At 52.3% G+C, this 19,990-nt stretch overlaps 1 protein-coding gene across 1 annotated transcript; it reads right to left on the bottom strand.

The window, feature by feature from the left end:
• Positions 1 to 1,083: 1,083 nt before the first annotated feature.
• On the bottom strand, positions 1,084 to 4,945 carry LOC118881948 (cystatin-C-like). The gene is made up of 3 exons (XM_036827350.1): positions 4,595 to 4,945; positions 1,974 to 2,087; positions 1,084 to 1,424 (listed from the first exon to the last, which is right to left on the bottom strand). Exons 1-3 carry the CDS (start codon positions 4,838 to 4,840, stop codon positions 1,341 to 1,343), a joined length of 444 nt encoding a protein of 147 aa, XP_036683245.1. The 5' UTR covers positions 4,841 to 4,945; the 3' UTR covers positions 1,084 to 1,340.
• Between the last annotated feature and the right edge of the window lie 15,045 nt (positions 4,946 to 19,990).

Genomic DNA, 19,990 nt, shown 5'->3' with positions numbered 1-19,990 from the left:
GGAGTGGGGGGAAGCCCTCGGGGCCCAGTGAGTCAGGGGGCGGCAGGTGGAAGGGGACGGTCCCCACCCTCTTCCTGGCATCCCAGTTCTAGCTTTGCAGGTGCAGCTGTGGCACCTGGGGTGCCAGCCTTGGAGTCATCTGGGGGAGTTCCCTTTGTCACTTCGCCTTCTGTGGTCACTGCAGCACAACAGGAGGGCTGGGCAACGCTGACCTGAGCGTGGTGGGCATCTGGGAACAGAGCAAGCGTCACCCTCGGGAGCGAATGGTCAACGTGAGGACAGTGCAGGGAGCGGGGTTGTTCCCAGCTTGGGGCACTAAATATCCACTCTGCTGTAGAACGATGGTGACACTAAGAGGTGACATTGCCTATTAATTATACAGTCCTTAGGAAAAGAAGAAGGCCCACTATGTGTCTTAAGTTCTACACCCCTTACGTGGAGTTCTGCGCTAAGACCCGTTTTATCTAGGAGCCCAGAGAAGAGCAGGAGGGGTGTAAATCGGTAAAATCCTTGTAGATTCCACAGCTCCCGAAATGTATCAGAGAAGGCCTGCTCTCGTTCTATTGAATTTCCAATTCCGACCTTGTTTGACCTTGATTCTGATCAGTATTCCCTCGCTCCGTCAGTTACACATACTTTTTGGTCTTTGTTTCTTCATAGGTACCCAAAGTTGTTTGTGGAAAGAGGTAGACGTAAATCATTATTTTGCTTCTAGGGAACGTGACCAGTGAGAGTCATCCCAGGAGTCTGATCAGCTCAGCACACGTGCAGCCCCTCGGAGGGTGACCCAGGTCTCAGGCTCCATCACCTCCCCAGCCTCCTGTCCAGCCCCAGCAAACGGTCTGACTCATTTGCAAACGCAGCAGGTGAGTCTCTGGGGTCAGCAGCTTAGGTCCCCCCTCCTCTCCCCTGTCCGGTTATCAGGAGTACCAGAGCTGAAGGCCCAGCTCCCCTGCCATGCTCACTCCCCGCCCCTCCCCATTGCCTGCCCTCAGAGCCAGCGAGACAAGACGGGGTGCCTCCATAAAGTAACTGCCTAGAACTTTCCCGCTGCACCGCCCGAGACAGTGAGCAACTCAAGCAGTAGCTGCTGTTACCTTTTTATTGAGTAAAATAGCAGAGCAAGGGCATTTGGTTGACTTGGAAAGCAATTAGAAGAAAGAAATGAGTTAGAGCCCCTCAGCAGTTCAAAAACTGCCCAAGGAGCCTTCTGTGTGTGTCTGCTGGGATGGCACATGGAGGGCACATCCACCAGGCAGGTCACCCATCAGAGGGAGGTGTGAGCGCTCTGGGGGGGTGTGAGTGAGAGGCGGTCAGCGGCCTGCCTGATGCCCAGTCCCCTATTCATCCTGGCAGCTGAACTTCTCCAGGGAGATGATGTTCATCCAGGGGACGACATAAACCTGGAAGGCACACAGCTTTTGCTGCGAAAGGGAAGAGAGGGATGGTCGGTCAGGGTTACAGTTAAAGAGGAAAGTGCACTGGCCCCAGCCCCCTCCCCCAGCGGGCTGGCACTGAGACAGAACCAGAGGGGAGGACCCAGGGGCTGGGACCCAGGTCCAGGAAACCTCCTGCAGAGGTGGGGTCCGGGAGGGGTGACAAAGGAGTTCAGCCCCGCCCGAGGCCGAGACCCCTGAGAACCAGCCAAGCCCCCAGGAGAGTCTGGCCTTTGGTGAGCAGGTGGCATGGTGGGCCGGTTACAGGCCTCCAATTCCCTCTAATCTGCCCGGGGATGGGGGCGCGAGGCTGGGATTAAAGGGCCCTTTCTCCCTTCCCAGCAAACACCCGCAGCTGGGTCCTCCATCCCGCAGGCAACAATCCCCAAAGCAGACGGTGCCCCAATTCCCCGGCTAAAACCCCATAAATCCAGAGCAGTCACGTGCACACACATACCCTTCCCCTCACAGCCCCGGCAGGCACCCGCGATGCGCCCCCATGGGCACCCCCAACCCCTGCTCCCATCAGGCACGTACCTTTTTCAGGTGTGGCTGGTCATGGAAGGGACAGTTGTCCAAGTTGGCCTGGGACTTTGTACACGTGGTTCGGCCAACCTCCACATCCAAGAAGTAGTTCATCCCGGACACAACCTGGACATGCAGAGAGCACACACGCTTACAACACCTGCCGGCTGCACACACGTGGTTACCTTCTTCCCAACGCTCCTCGCGTCCACAGGCTGCCAGAGCCACACCCAGGAAGCACAGCCGCCTCCTGACGGCCGCTGCGCCCCAGGCCCTCCCCAGAACTTGCTTACCAGCTGCTCCAACAAGCCATCTCCCACAGGGACACAGAGGGGGAAGCCAGGCACCAACACCCTAACTGGGTCCAGGAACAGAAGGCATAGCTCCAAGGAGCCAGCCAGGGTACAGGCAAGCAACTGGCCAGCGCCCAGAGCCAGGCAGGGGACTGAGCGCAAGGTGGTGGCCCTGTCTCAGAGTCTACACTGCATCCGCAGGAAGGCTGTTGCCTGGTGATTACGCTTACGCTGAACTCCAGTCCCCAGGGTGGAGCCCACAGCATCCCGTTCCCTGCATGTAGCCCAGGTTTATTTATTCCCTCCCGGAAGAGGAGAAAATGAGAGCTTCACGTTCGCGGACGTTTAGGCCAATAAAAGACTGCCTGGAATGCCTTCCTCTTAGGTGTGATTTTTGACGGGAATATTTCTCGTGTGTCATATATTGCGTGCCTTTTACACTTGAGATTACAGAATAGAAGTGAACTCTGGCTTCACACGGGCATCCCAGACATGCCTCGTTAGAACCTGGAGAAACACGGAATGAGGGGCCAGGGACCAGGCGCCAGACCCCACCTGGGTAGAACCATGATCCCTCTGCTGTCAGCTTCCCCATGCGGCCAGTGAGCTAGTGTCACGCTGGAGAGGAGCAGGCTGGAGGGGACCTGGTGAGCGGGGAGAGCAGGTCCTATCCAAAGGGGACAGCACCAGCCCACTGCTGCAGGAGGAGAAATGGGTCTGGTCTTGACCCATCTTCTGAAGTTTCAAGAGAAGGTGGCAGGGAGCCCTATGGCTGGCATGCAGGACCACACTCTCGGTGCTGTGTGGCTGCGTCCTGCTCTCCAATGGGACGCAGGCCGGATGGTCTAAATTCTAGCCTTCCTTCAAGGACCAGCGCAAGGCCCTGTAGCCCGTCCTAACTCTCCCTCCTGCCCTCTTCTCAACTCTGACAATGGGCTCCTTATCTGGCCAGAACCCCAGGCAGGCTGGCAGAGGCAGAGGTCAGTCTGTCAGCGACCGTGTGCCCATCTCAGGGTGGGAGTGAGATGTCACAGCCCGGAGGCTGCTCGCATGGGTGTGACCTGCAGGTGGAAGCGACGGTCCAGGAAGCTTTGTATTCTTACGCCAGACCCCCTGCTCTGGGACACACTGGACACCACGGGCCAACTCACGGGCTTGTCTGTTTGCTGATAACCTCCGGGTGGTCTGGAGGAAGTTCAGAGTGTCTGTCCCCAGCGCCACTACACGACAACATGGTGGCCAGGTACGTTTAGTGGCATCTGCTGACAGGAGGCTCAGAGCGGAGCATGCCTCTTCTGTGTGACCCGAGGCTCGCTCATCTCGAGGAAACATCAGGCCAGCCCAGACCCACCGACAGTCTGAGCCCCAACTGGCTGGACCCTTCAGAAACAACGCCAAGGTCATGAGACAGCCCAGGGGCTGCTCCAGAGTAAAAGGGGCTGCAGGACAGTGGCTGCATCGTGCGGCCTGGGAGTGTCCTTGGCTATAAAGGACACAGTGGGATGATCAGTGGCATCTGAATAAGGCCTGTGTATTAAAGAGTCCTGATTTTCAAAACTGTATTGCGGTTATGGAAGAAAACGCCCTTGTTTTTAGGAAATATACACAAAAGTGTTTACCTTCAAAGGGTTCAGAAAAATAAATGCATATATACATCCCTACACACATGTACGTGGGGATCAGGTGGATCAAGCAACTATGGCAACTTTTTAACGTTTGAAGAATCTGGGTGAAGAATCTACAGTGATTCTATGTGCTATTTTTGCTACTGCTTTGTAAGTCTGAAATTATGTCAAAACAAAAAGTTAAAAGGAAAAAGTGCTTAAGGGCATTCAGTGGCAGAGCCAGGAGGGCAGACAGGTGTGGGTCTGTTTTTACCTCGCCTGTGGTCATTTAGTTGACATCTTGCGCCAAGCCCCCGGGTCCCAGGAGGCTGGGCCCTGACCCCAGCGTCGACCCAGAGGGCCGGCCGGTCCCGCGAAGGGCTGCGGGCGCCGGAAAAGGCCGGGGGCTGCGCCAGGGTGAGAAGTCCGTCCGCGTCCTTCGCGATCCCCGGGGCCTCAAGGGGCTGGGGGCTGCCCTCCCGAGAGCTGGTGGGGCTGGGGGGCGGGGCTGGTGACCGCGCAGGCCACGCCCTCTCGGGGGCCGGCCTCCCGCATTCAGGGCCGCCCGGCCCCGGCGCCCCTGACTTGTAGCCTGGCCCGGCGCCCACGGCCCCTGCACCCGGGACTCCGCGCCCCCTCCCCGGCCCCCGCATCCCGGCCCCTGCACCCGGGGCTCCGCGCTCCCTCCCCGGCCCCTGCACCCCGGGCCCCGCGCCCCCTCCCAGACGGGACGCACCTGCTTGAAGGCGCGCACTACGCGCACCGCGCGGCTCTGGTAGGCGTCGTTGCTTTGCTTGTTGTACTCGCTGATGGCAAAGGACAGCGCCTCCTGTACGCCCTTCTCGTTGACGTCCGCCTCCATCAGGCCGCCCACCATGCCTTTCTTTCTGGGGCCCTGCCCGGCCGCAGGGCTCACGGCCAGGGCCAGGGCGAGGGCCAGGGCGGCCAGCAGAAGCAGCGGGGTGCGCGGGGATCCGGCCATGATCTCTCGGAGGCGGACGGAGCTGCAGCCGAAGAGCGATCCGGTGACAGGAGCACAGCCCGGCCAGCCGCTGAGTCTTTATCCCTGGGCCGCCCCGGATCGTCCCGCCCCCGCCCGCCTGGCTCCTCCTCTTCCGCCCCTCCCCTCCGCCCGCCCCTGTCCTCCGCCCTAGTACCGCCCCTCCCCCAATCCTGCCCCTCCTCTCGCTTCTCCACCCGCCCGACGCGGCTCACTCTTTCCCACTCCCGGCCCTCTTCTCCGAGTCCCGTTTTCCCACTCGCGCGCTCCTCAACCCGACTCACCCCAGTCTCGCAGAAGGTGTCACCTCCTCGAGGCCGGCGATGCTTGTAACCCCGAGCTCTGTCTCCTGGTCTGAAAGGGGGAAGGGGCGTCTCTCGGCCCCCACCTCGGCTGTCCGCGTCTAGGAGTCCCCCGGCTCACAAGGCTGCAGTTTCCGAGGCAGACGAAGGAAGACCTCGTGTGCGCCCCGTCCTCGGGGAACCTTCTTTGCCAAACATAAATGAATTAACCTTTATTTAGGAAAAGCTCATCGGGTTCTCTTTCTCACAACTCATTTATTTATTCAGCTGGCACACCTTTCTGGGGCTTCTCCCTGGCCAGAGGGTCTGGGGCCTGTAGACGGAGCATGGGCAGGGGAGCCGGGGGCCAGGGACTCCAGGTAGTAGAGCCCCTACCTGATGGTGACATAAGGCGAACACTTGCGTAACTACATTAGCTAGGAGACACATTAAAAAGAGCAGAAAAAAACAAGCATATAAAAACAATACTTTTTGTTTAACCCAATATATCCAAAATATTATTTCAGCATATACAAGCAATTGTGAATGACATATCCTACACTCTTCTGTGTGTGTACATTTTACCCTTAGAGCAGGCGTCAGTGCAGACCGGCCTCATCTCCAAGCGTGGCTGTGGCATTGCCCAGGCCAGCATTAGGGGGTGTGGGGGGGAGGGCAGTGATCAGTAATTAAGGTCAGGGAGCTACAGGGGTTCTGTTAGAAGCGAAGTGAAGGGTGAAATATAGATGGGTGCCAATAGACCCCGGTCAGGGATGCCTCTGAGACGACAGACATTTAGACTGAAACCTACCTAAAGGGCAGGAAGTCCTGCAGACACAAGGGAAGAGAGTGTCAGGCAGAGGGAACAGCCAGTGCAAAGGCCCTGTGGTGGGGCTCGGCTGGCCTGCTCTAGGGGCAGGAAGCGAAGCGGCTGGTGTTTAAGCGGGGACGGGGTATGACCTGGAATCTCACCCTGGCAGCTGTGTGCACCCTACTGTGGGGGGGGGGATGCAGGTGGAGGGGTGAGGATGACCCTTACCTGGCCGGTGGGGGAGGGGCAGCTGCTGAGGGCTCCGCTTGTCCCCTCAGGGAGGTGCATGTCTGGCTCTGGTCTTCTGTCCATTCTTGGAAACCTTTCTTGATTTTTAAAAATCAACTTGAATGAGGTATGATGCCCATACAATAAATGCCTCATTTTATGTGTCTAGACTAAGGAATTTTAGCACGTGCATACACCAGTAGTGCCGCCCCACCAAGCTCTAGAACATTTCCTCCTGCCTCTCTGCGGTCAATCCTGTGCACGCCCCTGGCTCTGGGTGATGCACACATCTGTCTCTGGACTAGGGCTTTGCCTCTTCTTGAACTTTCTGCAAAGGGCCTCATGCAGTGTGTGCATCTGGGTTTTGAGCATCCTTTTTGAGCCTCCTCTATTGTTGGGTTAACCTAATTATTGGGTCTGTTTCTCCCCGGACTGAGAGGACGTGGTCAGCTGGGTACTGTGTGGGCTACCAGACCTTCCAGCCCAGGACCATGCAGGTCTGGGCCTGAGCATGGCCCTGGGAGTGGAGGGGAAGGCTGTTCTCTTACCTGCACACTGTGTGCCTGAAGGTGGCCCAGTGACCGATGACCTATGGAGATGGTGACAGAAACACCAGGAGGCCTCTGGGCCCTTGGAGCAAACCCAGAGGAACTCTCCCAGGAGTGGTCAAGGCATGAAGGCATCATCCTAGAGCCGCTGTGGCCTTGGGGCTGGAGCAGCAAGGAGCCGGCATGGAATCCAGAATGATATCAGTAATGAATACTCATGTTCAGTGTTTCTGAGACCCTGTTGCCTGAGGCCCAGTTATAACTGTAGGGGCAAGAAATTTTTCCTTGTACCCTTCTAGGTTCTTTGGCTGGTCTAATAATTAAATTGCCATAAGACAGATCAACAGGAGAAAAATAAATTTAACTGTATACATTTAGGAGCCCCACAAAGATGCGACACAAAGGCAGTCAGGTAGTTGAAGCTTATAAGCTGCCCTGATCTAAGGAAAGGAATGGGGGCCTGGGGCTTCAAATGGAGCCGGTGGGACTCACAGGAAGACGAGAAGAGGAGGTGCTTGAGGATCAGATGGCAGCCCTACTACACAGATGGCTCTTTCAGATAAAAACATGTCTCTGGTAGTGTCTCTCTGTCCGGTATCTAAATTTCTTGAGGCAGTTAGGAGGAAGTAAAAGTTTTTCCTGAGCCTGCTGCGTCTTGACTGCCTTCAGCTCAAAATACTCCACATGCCAAAGTGGCACATTTAGGTGTGGCATCTTCTGCGCTCTCCCTGCCCCCCCATCTCTCCCTGCTCTGACTCAGGAGCCTCTAGAAAAGTCACGGCACCCACTAGGTGCAGCAGAGATGCCTTTGCAGTGCGACGAGGGAGAAGAGGTGCTTTCTCAGTGAGCTAGAAGAGAGGGGAGCTCCACAGAGCAGGGCAGAGTGGACTGCCCCGGCCAGCACTTCTGAGCGGCATGACTGTCTCTGAAGGGCAGGGACTGATCCCCACTGGGGTTTCCCACCACACGGGGCAGCTGGGGCTGCAACATCAGAAGGTGTGCTGTGCAGAGACCGGCGGGGTCCTCACGTCCGTCATCACGGAGGAGGTGAGGGTCAGCAGAGAATGGGAGCACGGTGGTGGGTTTGAGCCTGTTGGGGTGGCCTGAACGGTGACACGTGCGGCTGGAGGTTGATGACACTGGCGGTAGGCGTCTTGGTACAGCGACATCTCCAATCCTAGCCCAGGGTGCCCACGGGAGCCACCGGAGCTGCCTGCAGGACAGTCTGATAAGGAGGGGAAGGCCAGGATGAGGCTGGGCCTCTGATCCAGCTGTGTGGATGATCTCGGCAAATGTCACAAGTCTGGTGAGGCCGGCCACTTTGTTAACTGTAGGGTCTGGGGGTCAGAAACACAGAAGTGGCCAGGCTTCAGTGGGATGTGTAAGCATGGTGAAAAATGACAGAGCAGCCCAAGCCCTGGTTTCTGGGGCCTGAAGCTCCTGGGATAAGCTAGCAGGAAGCCAGAGAGAAACAGTGAACTCAAGATGAGGCATGGGGTTCCGGCACCCACCCACCAAGTGCAGCATGGAGGGGGCACGTCTGCCCAGGATGTGAGTGTGTTTCCCTTCTGCCGGGTGAAGAGCAAACCAACCATGTTTCCACAAGGCTGCGTGTGTGTCTGCTGATCTCGTGATCTGAATTAGCAGAGTGAGAATTTAAGGTGAGGGAGTGACAGGAGTTCTCTGAAATCAATAAACAATAATAAGTGGATATTAAGTAATACTTCAATAAATAAATGACCAAGCACATAAAACATCCCCCGAAGTGGTAAGTGGTCACATCAAGTGGCCAAGAGTTGAGATTCTGAACACTAGGGCTTTGAGCAATTAAAACTTGGTGTCCACAATGGTAGCTTAGACTGAGCAAGTCGTGGGTTTTTGTGACATCTTAACATGGAAAGATTAGGAACCTCTCTTATGGGAGGCACGGGTTTCTCTGGGGTTGAGCTCTGAGGTCCCTTACACACACCTTCCCCCTGTGCCCCTTTCCCACCCCCACTTGGGGAGACATGGGGATGCTTCTACACCGTGTGCCAGTGTGGGCAAAGCATTTAGGGCTCTGCTAGGGATTGATGCCATGGCAATGGTACACAGGGATGCTCAAGGTAAAGGCTGTTGGCAGCCCCCATAGAAGAGGCCAGAGTGAGCGCAGCGGCCTGTAGCTGTTTTGCACTTAACGGGGGAGCAGAGAATCCTCTGGAAGCTTGTGCTCAGGTCCACGTGGAAAGGGCCCTCCTCGCCTTGTGCTGTCAATTACCATTTATCCTCTCAAGCGGCACATTTACCAGAGCAGCTCCCACGTGCGGGGGGAAGCAGCACAGCCAGGGGTGTCAGGGGAGGGAAAGGGCATCTGGGGACCAGGGCGGGCGCCTGTGCGTCGTCTCCCATGCTCCCCGTCTCTCTGGGCCTCAGTCCAGCCGCGAGGAAAGCAGCGTGGCTCTGAGCCGGGTTTAGCATCCCCTTGGCACCTCTGGGTGGTCAGCGTTTCCTTTCCAAATCCTCCGTGTGGTCACCGCTTGACTTCCCTCCGGGTGTTTGTGCAGCCTTGTTCCTTTAGCCATCTGCCGTGGGGCGGCCCGTGAAAGCTGGCACCCTGGACGCTGGAGCTGGCACTCCCTGCCCCCTGCAAGGTGTCCCCTGCCCCCCTTCCTGCCAGGCTCAGACGACAAGTGTTGGAGTAATATTTCTTTCACACTAGAAGTCAGGCAGGCCGTGCTCTGCCCGACCCCAGGTTTTGCCTGGAACGTGGTGAAAATACTCTTGCCAAGTCTGGGCCCGTGAGACTGGGGAGAACCAAAAAAGGGAGAGGAAAGAGAGGCAGAAGGGGGGTGGGTGCAGGGGAGGAGGGGGATGCATTTCCCCTGACATTTTATTATGGAAATTTTCAAACATGCAACCAAGTTAGAAGGATTTCATCGAAAACACCCATATACTACTCACCACCCAGATTCTACCACTAATACTGCACCTTACTTTATCAGTTGTCTGTCCACCTGTCCTTCTTTCTCTTCAGCCATCAATCTATCTTTTTAAGTGCATTTCAAAGGGAGTTGTCGACATCAGTGCATTTCACCCCCAAATACTTACGCCTGCAGGGCATTAACTGGAGCTTGATGTTTATTTACAGCTTTTTCACTTGTTGGAAAATTTACCTACAGTGAAATGCACAAATCTGAAGTGAACAGTCACTTGATTTTTTTTTAAATTAATTAATTAATTAATTTTTGGCTGCGTTGGGTCTTCGTTGCTTCCCGTGGGCTTTCTCTAGTTGTGGCGAGTCGGGGCTACTCTTTGTTGTGGTGCGCGGGCTTCTCTTTGCGGTGGCTTCTCTTGTTGCGGAGCACGGGCTCTAGGTGCGCAAGCTTCAGTAGTTGTGGCACTTGGGCTCAGTGGTTGTGGCTCACGGGCTCTAGAGCGCAGGCTCAGTAGTTGTGGTGCACGGGCTTAGTTGTTCTGCGGCATGTGGGATCTTCTCGGACCAGAGCTCGAACCTGTGTCCCCTGCATTGGCAGGTGGATTTTTAACCACTGTGCCACCAGGGAAGTCCCCATTCACTTGATTTTGACAGATGCATGTAACCCAAACTCCTATCAGCTACAGAATGTGACCATCACCCCAGCAAGTTCCCTCACCCCCCTTCCCAGTCACTTTGGGTCCCCACCCCCAGAGACAATGCTTCATTGATTTTTAAAAAAATATATAGATTAGTTTTGTCTATTCTGGAAGTTCATTGAATGGAATTCTACAGTATGTGGCTTTTTTCACTCAGCTTGATGTTTCTGAGATCATCCCTGCTGTTTAAGTTGTATGTTTATAAGTCAGCCTTTGACTGCCATGGGAGCCCCTCCAGAAGAGTCTCAGGAGTGTCTCGGGCCCCGGATTGCAGGCGCAGCTATAGTGACAAGGGCAGCAAGCCTCGGTTACACAGAATGTTTGCTTCAGCTTCTCTTTTCAACCTGAAACAACTTCCTTCCCCTTTCCTCCCTGTCTGCTCTCGCACACCTTCCTTCCCTTCCTCTCCCCATCCCCAAAGCTAGTTTTAATTTTTGAAAAAAGTAGAGGAAAACCTGATTTTAAAAGACAAAGAGCAGATGTTCCCGATGCTTTCCTGTATTTGAAAATAAAAGTTCTTGTTGTTTTTTTTAAAAATCAAATTAGTACAATATGTTTGTTATAAAAACAAAAAAAAGTGTAAAGGAGATAAGTTACATGTGTACATGTGACTGTGCGTGTACCTCTGTGGACATGTGTGCAGGAGGTCATGTGATGACTAATTCCTGCCATGTTTTTCACTGTCATTATGTCGTGAATGTTTTTCATGAAGTTAATCGTCTTTGAAAGCTCTGTTCTGCTCCCTATTCAAATAGTTTTTCCACAGTTTAATTTTTTCTCTAATGCTAGATGTTTAGATTGTTCCCATTTTTTTTTTCCTATGATGAGTAATACTGTGATACACACTACTATAGGAATAAAGTCTTGGTGTGTATTTTAGATTGTTTTCTTCCTGGAATTGGAATTACTGGGTCAGAGGCTACAAAGATTTTTTTGGATACAGATTGCCAAATAATTCTCCAGAAAGCTGTGCCTGACTCAGTCAGGTCCAAGGAGCAAAGAGAAAGCGGTGGTGGTCAAGGAGTGTCAGAAGCAGCATTTAGTGCTTTATTTTGTTTGGGAATATTTACAAGTGCAGGTGACCTCAGTGCCACTTTGCTGGACCCGAGACCCTCGGTGGTGCCACGCGATAGGCAGCTGTGTGCCAGGACTGCAGCCTTTCTACCTGGATCACATCGTGGTAGTTCCACCTTGGACTTACCCTCCTTGAAAAATGTTATCAGTTCCGTGTCTATGCTATTTATTCACTCATCAACTTCGAGAACATCCATGGAACACAGGATGTCAGAGACTGCCTTTAAAGATGGAAAAGCTCGGCTCCTGCCCTCCAGACATCCTAGTCTGAGGAGAAAGGCATGTAAACAGGTATTTCAACACCACATGATGCAAACTGTCACAGGTGCGGGAAGGCCCAGAGGCCCGTGCTCCGGGTTCTGCCTGGGCCTCTCACCAAGCACCTGGCCATGGCTGCAGAAGGAGCAGTGTGGTCTTGATTCGCTGTGAACTCCAAGAAACCTGGAGGGTGGCCTATCTTTGCTGGACTAGGGGTGAAGAGTTCCCTGGTCCAGCCTCCCCGCCAGGCTCAGCTGGAGCCCTGCACCTCCAGCACCTCTGAGACTGCCTTCCCTCGAGGCGCACCCACTCACGGCTGTAATATCCTCCACGCCCACGACTCCCACTCTGTGTCTCCAGCACAGAACTGCCACCTTACCCCCGTGATGGTGTGATTTACACGGGGATCCCCACTTTCCAAAGTTTCCTTTACGCCACCTCGCCTTTACGAAAGACCTGTTTTCACTAAAGGAAGGAAATCTGAAGAGGATTTTCACTTTTACAACAAAAGGCAAGAAGTGAAAATTGCGTTCAGCATGTGTTTCCCTTGAGCCTTTATAGGGGTAACTTGCACCCCAGGAGTGGGAGCGGCCCTGCCAGCTCCTTCCCTGGAACCACACCCAGTATCTCAGCATTGGCCACCAGAGCTGTGAGCTGTGTCTGTGAGCATCTGGGCTTTACCTCCATTTATTTTGTGCGTCTGTCAGCAAGATGTGTCCTAATGTAGTAGCTTCTTCACTCTATGACGTTTCGTCTATGAAAGGTTTCCTAGGAACGCTCTATTGTTGGATATTGGGGGAAAGCTATAGTAAGAAATATATATTTGGTCTCCATCCCTTTTTCTGGCACAGTGCTCCTAAAACTCTTGCAATTTCCTAAGGGATGAGAGCCATAAAGGTGTCGTTCGTTACGTAACGAGGTGCCTTTTGGACCCCTACCCAAGGCTGGGGGCTTGTTTCCAGGGGGTCTAACCATGTGATTAGAGGGTGGGAATTTTCAGTCTTGCCCGCCCCCGACCCTGGGGTTGGGGGAGAGGGGCTGGAGGCTGAATAAGTCTTGCAACTGGCTTCTGAAGTGGGTGGGTGGGTCAGTGGTGGGACTGAGCCCTTATCCTGTGGGGTCTGACGTCATCTCCACATAGACAGTGTCAGGACTGAGTTGAATTATAGGGCACTCAGCTGGTGTCAGAGCATTGCTAGCTGTGGGGAGAGCTCACACCTCTGAACTGGTGACCAGAATCAGTAATTGGTACCAGAATCTTACCTCCAGATCCATCTGATTGCCTTTCTACTTGGTGGCCGAAGACCCCCCCATGCTGCCCATCCCTAAGCTGGATGTGGCTTTGCCCCTTCCCTCCAGTGCCCACAGAGTTCCCCACTGCCGTCGGGGCTGTGACTTCAGGGTCAGCCCCTCAGTGATACCTTCCCTGACCTCACTTTTTAAAATCATGAGCCCCCTTCTCCACATCCCCAGCCTCCTTCCCTGGTTTATTTTTCCCATTGCACCTTCTGAATGTGTGGATATATAATTTCTTTCTTCTCTATCTCTACCCACAGAATGTAAGCTTGGTATTTCTTTCTTTCTTTTAAAAATAAATTTACTTACTTATTTATTTTTGGCTGCGTTGGGTCTTTGTTGCCGCACACAGGTTTTTTCTAGTGGCAGCAAGCGGGGGCTACTCTTCGTTGTGGTGCATGGGCTTCTCATTGCGGTGGATTCCCTTGTTGCAGAGCACGGGCTCTAGGCGTGCCGGCTTCAGTAGTTGTGGCTCGCGGGCTCAGTAGTTGTGGTGCACGGGCTTAGTTGCTCTGCGGCATGTGGGATCTTCCCGGACCAGGGCTCGAACCCGTGTTCCCTGCATTGGCAGGCGGATTCTTAACCACTGCGCCACCAGGGAAGTCCCAAGCTTGGTACTTCTGTCTGTTTTGTTCACTGCCATTCCCCTTGCCTGGCCCATGACCATAATAATATGGGTAAGTATTACCTGAATTAATGAATGAACTGGATTAGCATTCTTAAACTGGTTTTTGTTGTTTCTGTGAAAACGTCACCATTTCCTCCCATTATAGCTTAAGTCGCATGGAACTGGAGTTAATTCTTTCAGTAAGACAGGGAAGGGACAACCCTCCAGGGACTTGGAAAAAGAGAAGTACAATTGAAAACAGTCAAAAAAAAAAAAGAAAGAAAGAAAGAAAGAAAACAGTCCGTGGTACCAGTTGTTTTTCATGTCTCAGGAATTTTGGGAAATGAAACCTACTGAGAGGTCAGGGTTCTGTGGCTGAGACACACAGCAGGCTGCCAGTTATCCGGGGAGGTCAGGTCTGGACACGCTCGTTTGGAAACAGCTGGCGGTTAAAGCGTAATTCCAACCTCCTGTGGTTCTTACTTGCTCTCCAGAGAAGCGTGTTTTCTGCACCTGAGGGGCTTGACGAGCCTAAACCTGCTTCTCCCTGAGCTGTTCTTGGTCACCCTAAAGTCGGGAGTCAGAGGCTACAGGCAGATGAGAATTGGCAGAGACAGTGACGCGAAGGGGAACCAGAGGGGGTCCCCCCCACGCCCTCACCCCCGCCTGGCTCCCAGGGTCAGGCGGCAACCATTGATTATGTCCAGCTTGTCCAAGAAGAGGACGTCTTTGCAAAGAGGAATGAGTGTTAGCCGGAGTCCCCTGCCAGATGTGACTGCTGTGAGGGTCACCAGGGGTTCCAAGCTCCCTGGGCCACAACGGTGCGGCACCGGCTCGTTCACAGTGACGGCAACTGTGGTCATGTGCCTGCGTGTGAAACACTCAGGTCAGCCTGCAAGGTGGAGAAGAAACAAAGAGAAAACAGGGCTATTTGGGAAGGCTGGGATATGGGCCAAAAAAAAAAAAAAAAAAAAAAAAGGCAGTATAAAAGTAAAGCACAGAGTTTTACTTTGGGAGACTATATCCTCACGTGTTCATCCAGTACGTTCCTGCGGTTCAGGTTAGCTTGTGGAAGGTGAGAGAAAAATAAAATAACTTAAGAAAAATGAAAGAGTTTATTTTGCCTTCTGCTATTCCTTCGCTTCCTCTCTTTAGGTGGATCTGAGTTTCTGGCCTGCACTGCTTTCCTTCCTCCTGAAGAACAAGTGATTCATCGCGCATCAGGTTTCGAGAAGCACCGGGGCTGAGGCCTGGCGCCCTGTCTGGGAGGGCGTGCGCTGATTTCCTCAGGGGTTAAACGGAGGAAGGTCCGATCCTTGCGTGGCTGTGAGGGGACATGGGGACAGAATTGTGCAGCCAGACCGGTAGGCCGGGCCTTCGGACCTTCAGGTCTGAGAAAGGAACTCGTAGCTCAGCACGTGAGACTTTTTATTTAGAAAGATTTCAAAATTATGGAAAAGTTGTAAAAGTAGATGGTGGGTTTTCTGTGTGACCTGGGCAGCCTTTCGTCCCCAGTTACTCAATCAAGCATTAATTCAGACGTTGTTGTGAAGGTATTTTGTAGATGTGATTAGAGTCCTAGTAGGTTCGCTTGAGGGAGGGGAGGGTGTCCTGGATGACCCAGTGGGCTTCACGTGTCAGGTCTGAGGCAGGAGATAATGGGCCCCATGCTTAGCAGCTGGAGTTTCTCCCCTGTGGACAGAAACTCCATAATAGCAGGATAATAAAGGAGGCTGGGCCCTGCCCAGAGAAAAGATAAGAGACCACATATTTCTCATTCTTGAAGTCAAGGAGACCTTCCCGACTATAAAGCTCCTTGAAGGTCTAAAAGGGAGAGTGTGCCACCCCATAGTAGGTGATGTCAACCTACCCATAGGCCTCTTCACTGGCATCCATCTTGGCTCAGAGAGGCGCCTGCACACGTGGCGGGATCCTGAGATAAACCAAATACGGACACAGAACCAGGCAAAGCAAGATGATTGGCCAAAGGAAACCCAGAAGAAATGCCCCATATAAATGATTTAAACTACCACGAAGGCACGACTCTCTCTCTGAGTCTGCCTGTGTGTCTCTCCACACGTACTGTACTCTTTTTCCTCCTAATGAACACTTTACTTGTTTCACTACTTGCTGTCTTTGTGGGAATTCTTTTCTGCAAAGCCAAAGGGCCAGGGCCTTGTCACTGGTCATTGGTCTAGTGGCTAGGATTCAGCGCTCTCACTGCCTTGGCCTGACACCAATCTCTGGCCGGGAACTGAAACCCTGCTTCAAGCCGCTGCAGGCCGATGCCACCTGAGATCAGGCCCAAAGGCCTGAGACCTGCCCGTCCCGCAGCTCCAGCCCCGCGTCCCGAGCAACCTCCCTCCCTGTGGCCTTGTTGCCTGTCTGCAGGCCAGTGCCTCACCCTGAACCTCTGCACGTGCATTTCCTTCTGGTTCTGCTTCTCTGCCTGGGCCCTGACTGACACACACATATGTACCAGTTGCTAGCGTTTGCTTGATCTACTCCCATACGTACCCACACATAAACACACATGTATAAAATTAAAAGTTCAAGTTTGCCCAAGTTGGCAAATGCCCTTAGTTCAAAAACAACTCTAAGGGTACCATTTAACTTTCAGAGAGCTCATCTCCCCTTTGATTTTGGACTTTAGTTTCTTGTTATCTTGCCAAATCTTTGATGCTTTTAAGAAATTAAAAGAATTTTTTGAGTCAGTGACTTTGGTTGTTTCTAGTGGGAGGTTGGTCTGATCCCCGTCCTGCCTTATTCCTAGAAATGGAGTCCCTCCCTGACCTTCCCAGGCTTGGTTGAACTGCACACTTAGAAACTAAAACCCAACATGATTGTCTAAGCAAGTTAACGTGTGGAAAAGCAAGTATATGTTTTTCAAGTCTTCTGTACTTTGTGCAAAGAATCACTGCAAGTTTCCCTCAGACTACAAAAATTGAATTGCATAAAACTATAAAAATTGAATTGCATAAAAAATATCTGAAATTTTCTAAGAAATGTTTTAAAACATTTAATTTTCTAATCACTACTAAATTATTTTAAAATTGCAACACTTTATCCAGAAACTACTGCTCCAGCAAACTCCACCCAAGAATATAAGAGTAAGGTAGAATGACTCTATGCAGGCCAATTATTATTATTAATTTAAAAAATTTTTATTAGAGTATAGGTGACTTTTCTAGATTTGTAGCTAGTCTCTGTAGGATTCTTTTTTAGATTCTTTTTTAGATTCTTTTCCCATATAGCCCATTACAGAGTATTGAGCAGAGTTCCCTGTGCTATACAGTAGGTCCTTATTAGTTATCAGTTTTATATATGGTAGTGTGTATGTGTCAATCCCAATCTCCCAATTTATCCCTTCCCACCCTTCCCCCTTGGTAACCATAAGTCTGTTTTCTACATCTGTAACTCTATTTCTGTTTTGTAGACAAGTTCATTTGTACCCTTTTTTTAGATTCCACATATAAGTGATATCATATGATATTTGTCTTTCTCTGTCTGACTTACTTCACTCAGTATGACAATCTCTAGGTCCATCCATGTTGTGTGCAGGCCAGTTAGATGGCAAGAGGTTCATCACTTTATTCACCAGATTATTCAGAGCTGATGAACTCTTACTTTATACACAATTCAAAGAAACCTCATTCTTTGGTTTTCTAGTTCATAAACCCTTAGAAACAATATCTTGAAAGAAAATATGCATTTTGAAAGGCAGGCTTGTTATAAGAGCCAGGAATGGCATCTGGAAAATACAATTATAAGTACACATGTATATATTATAATTGTAATTACTTGCTGACGCTTTGGAGAGTAAGTTACAGTATTATGGCCTTTTATGCCTAAATACTTCTCCTTGAAAAAGAAGTACCTCTAAGAAAATGACTTTTAAAAAAATATATAATCACAACATGATGATCAAATTCAGGCAATTTAGCACCCAGGTGCAGCCGGGTCCTGCCCACTGCTGACCACCCAACCGCGCCCCCCCCCCCTTAGGTCTCCTCCTTCCCTCCCTCCCTGCCCACCCCACCCCGTTCTCTGTCATCTGTGATCTCCATGCCCTGCAGGAGTGGGCTGAGCTGCCCCCTGAACCCACCCTGTGGCCCATGGGTTCCCCTGGGGTCAGGACAAAGGAGGTGGCACCCAGCTCGCCTGAGGGGACATCCCTGAGAGCCGGGTCTCTGGGAAAGGTCCCTCAGGGTCCAGCCAGCGGTTCTCCCCTGTCACACAGCAGGGCCCCAGGGGTGCTGTTTGGGGTCAGGCACCCATCCCCACCCCCAGAGCTTCTGGGTAACTGCCAGGCGTCCATAGTTTTCAGTCTCCTCGGGTGATTGCAGCCCGAGCACTGGGCGGCCAGGCCAGGCCGAAGGTCAGAGAGGTGCTCCCAGAGCCAGGAGTTAGTCCTCCCTCAGTCTAAGAATAACACCAAGTGTTTAGCAGTCAAGGATGCGAGGGACATCTGGCTTTGTTTCTCTTAGACGCCTGCCCAGGGGACAGAGGTTTCGTTTGGGAGGCCACCAAGCCCTCGGGCCGCAGTGGGTGACCCGGGGTCCTGCTGGAGCAGGATGGAGCTGAAGTCACTGCTTGGACCCACGTGCCACACCAAGCTTGACCAAAGTTTCCGGAACAGGCAGTCCTTGCTGATGCGTCGAGTGCATACACCCACATCCTGCCATGTATTTTTATTTTCACAAAAAGCGCTGCTCACTGAATCTTGGCTGCAAGTCCACTTCCCAGAGGTGTGGCCGTGGGACTTGGACTGGGCCCAGCAGATTCTGACACGGGGGCAAGCGCTGTGTTGGGTGGCTGCTGTCTCCACTGAGAAGCCAAGCGCTCAGCTAATACTACTCATAATTTACTGTAACGGGGAAGAACAAATCTGACTCCATATTGGATCTGTTTCCTTCACTTTAATCTTTGTTTTCTATTGCTTTTGCTATAAGTTAATGACTAAAGGGATGCTGCCTATAGCTTAAAGTATACATAATGGCCCGTCTCCTGGAACCTCGCCTCCCATGCCTGAGTATTAAGCTAAAATACCGTTGTTTAGCTCCCAGGAAACCTCCTGACCAGGCCCAGCTGTGAGTGGCTGCAGGAAGGAAGAAATTAAAGCATCCTCTCTGGAGTCTGGCCAGACCAGGTAATATTTGCAAGGCCATAAGTTTATGGCCTTTTTTATTTACCTCCTCACCTGCCCCTTTCTTTCTTCTATAAAAGAAACTAGCATCCAGACCGCAGCAAGGTGGTTCTTTGGGACACTTGTGTACCCTCTTCTCGGTCTGCTGGCTTCTGAATGAAGTCGCTATTCCTTCCCCAGCAGCTCGGATCTCGATTGATTGCCCTGTCGTACGAGCTTGGACTAGGTAACATTACGAGTCGGGGTCCACATTCTGGTTCTCTGGGTGTGACCCCAATTCACTCTTCTGGGTAACGGTCCGGGGGCCGTGTGGTGATTTGAGGCCAAGGATCTGTGGCAGAAAGGGCCATCCTATGCATATGTGGCTTTCTTCCTAAAATTCCCACTAAGGTGCTTAGGAAATGTAACTCCCTCTCACCCCGAGGCTTTGAGGATGGTGATGGTAAGTGGGGATGACCTCGAGGGGGCAAGGGTGGGAAAGGGGGAGGCGGCAGGAACAGAGGACGAGGCAGGGAAATGAAGGTGGTCCCAGGTCCTTCTTTATGTGCTTCCTCACTTACTTGCAGCCAATCCGAGAGGCATTACCTCTGATTTGTAGATATTGAAATCCACAAAGAGTTGGTGGTCAGCACATCTTCACACCCACACAGTCAGAAAGGGAGTGGGGACCAAGTGTGTTTCTTCTCCATGGATATGGAACTGGGCTGGGTGTGAGACAACAGGGTGTGGAAAGTGATGGATTGGGCCCAACAGGGACCAGAAGGGAGTGACAGGGTGAGGCTGGCACCCCACAGGCACGGTCCCAGGGTGGGAGCTGGGAGGGAGCACCCGGGTTTCTCTGCCAACTTGGGCACAGATTTCCTGAACACCACAGGGCTGCTGGTTATTGGTTGGCACCGGGGCGGTCTCCCGGTCCTTATGTGACCTAGGCTGACACTTGCTTCTTAGTGAGATTCAGCAACCCAGCCCCAAAGATCTGCAGACCTAAATATATCACCAGCCACACGCGGGGTTTTGGTGGTGAAGCTTCAAGAAGAAGGAAGTAGTGAGTGCAGAGAATACGTTTATTAAGGATGAAATTACTGGTGGGCATGCAGAGCTGAAGGGGTTTGTTAAAACAAAGAAGTGATTGATGGGAAAAAAGGCTCTTTCCTGGCTCAATTGTGGATCCTTTGGGTTCAAGGCTGACTTCCTAAGCAGTGTGAATTCTCAGCATTTGGTCCGGCATTCCTCATTAGCTGGCCTGGATAAATGCGAGCTTTGTCCCTTCC

The sequence above is a fragment of the Balaenoptera musculus genome, chromosome 15 (genome assembly GCF_009873245.2).
Source record: "Balaenoptera musculus isolate JJ_BM4_2016_0621 chromosome 15, mBalMus1.pri.v3, whole genome shotgun sequence".
NCBI classification, from domain to species: Eukaryota; Metazoa; Chordata; class Mammalia; order Artiodactyla; family Balaenopteridae; genus Balaenoptera; species Balaenoptera musculus.
Note: the sequence above shows the minus strand (reverse complement) of the source record. Positions and strands in the feature narration are given on the sequence as shown.

What these genes read in the sequence shown, in the direction of transcription:
- LOC118881948 (XM_036827350.1), bottom strand. Translation starts at nt 4,840, where the DNA reads ATGGCCGGATCCCCGCGCACCCCGCTGCTTCTGCTGGCCGCCCTGGCC. An exon ending in TAGTGCGCGCCTTCAAGCAG is followed by an intron (nt 2,088 to 4,594) that starts GTGCGTCCCGTC and finishes CTGCATGTCCAG; the next exon opens with GTTGTGTCCGGGATGAACTA. An exon ending in ACCAGCCACACCTGAAAAAG is followed by an intron (nt 1,425 to 1,973) that starts GTACGTGCCTGA and finishes TCCCTTTCGCAG; the next exon opens with CAAAAGCTGTGTGCCTTCCA.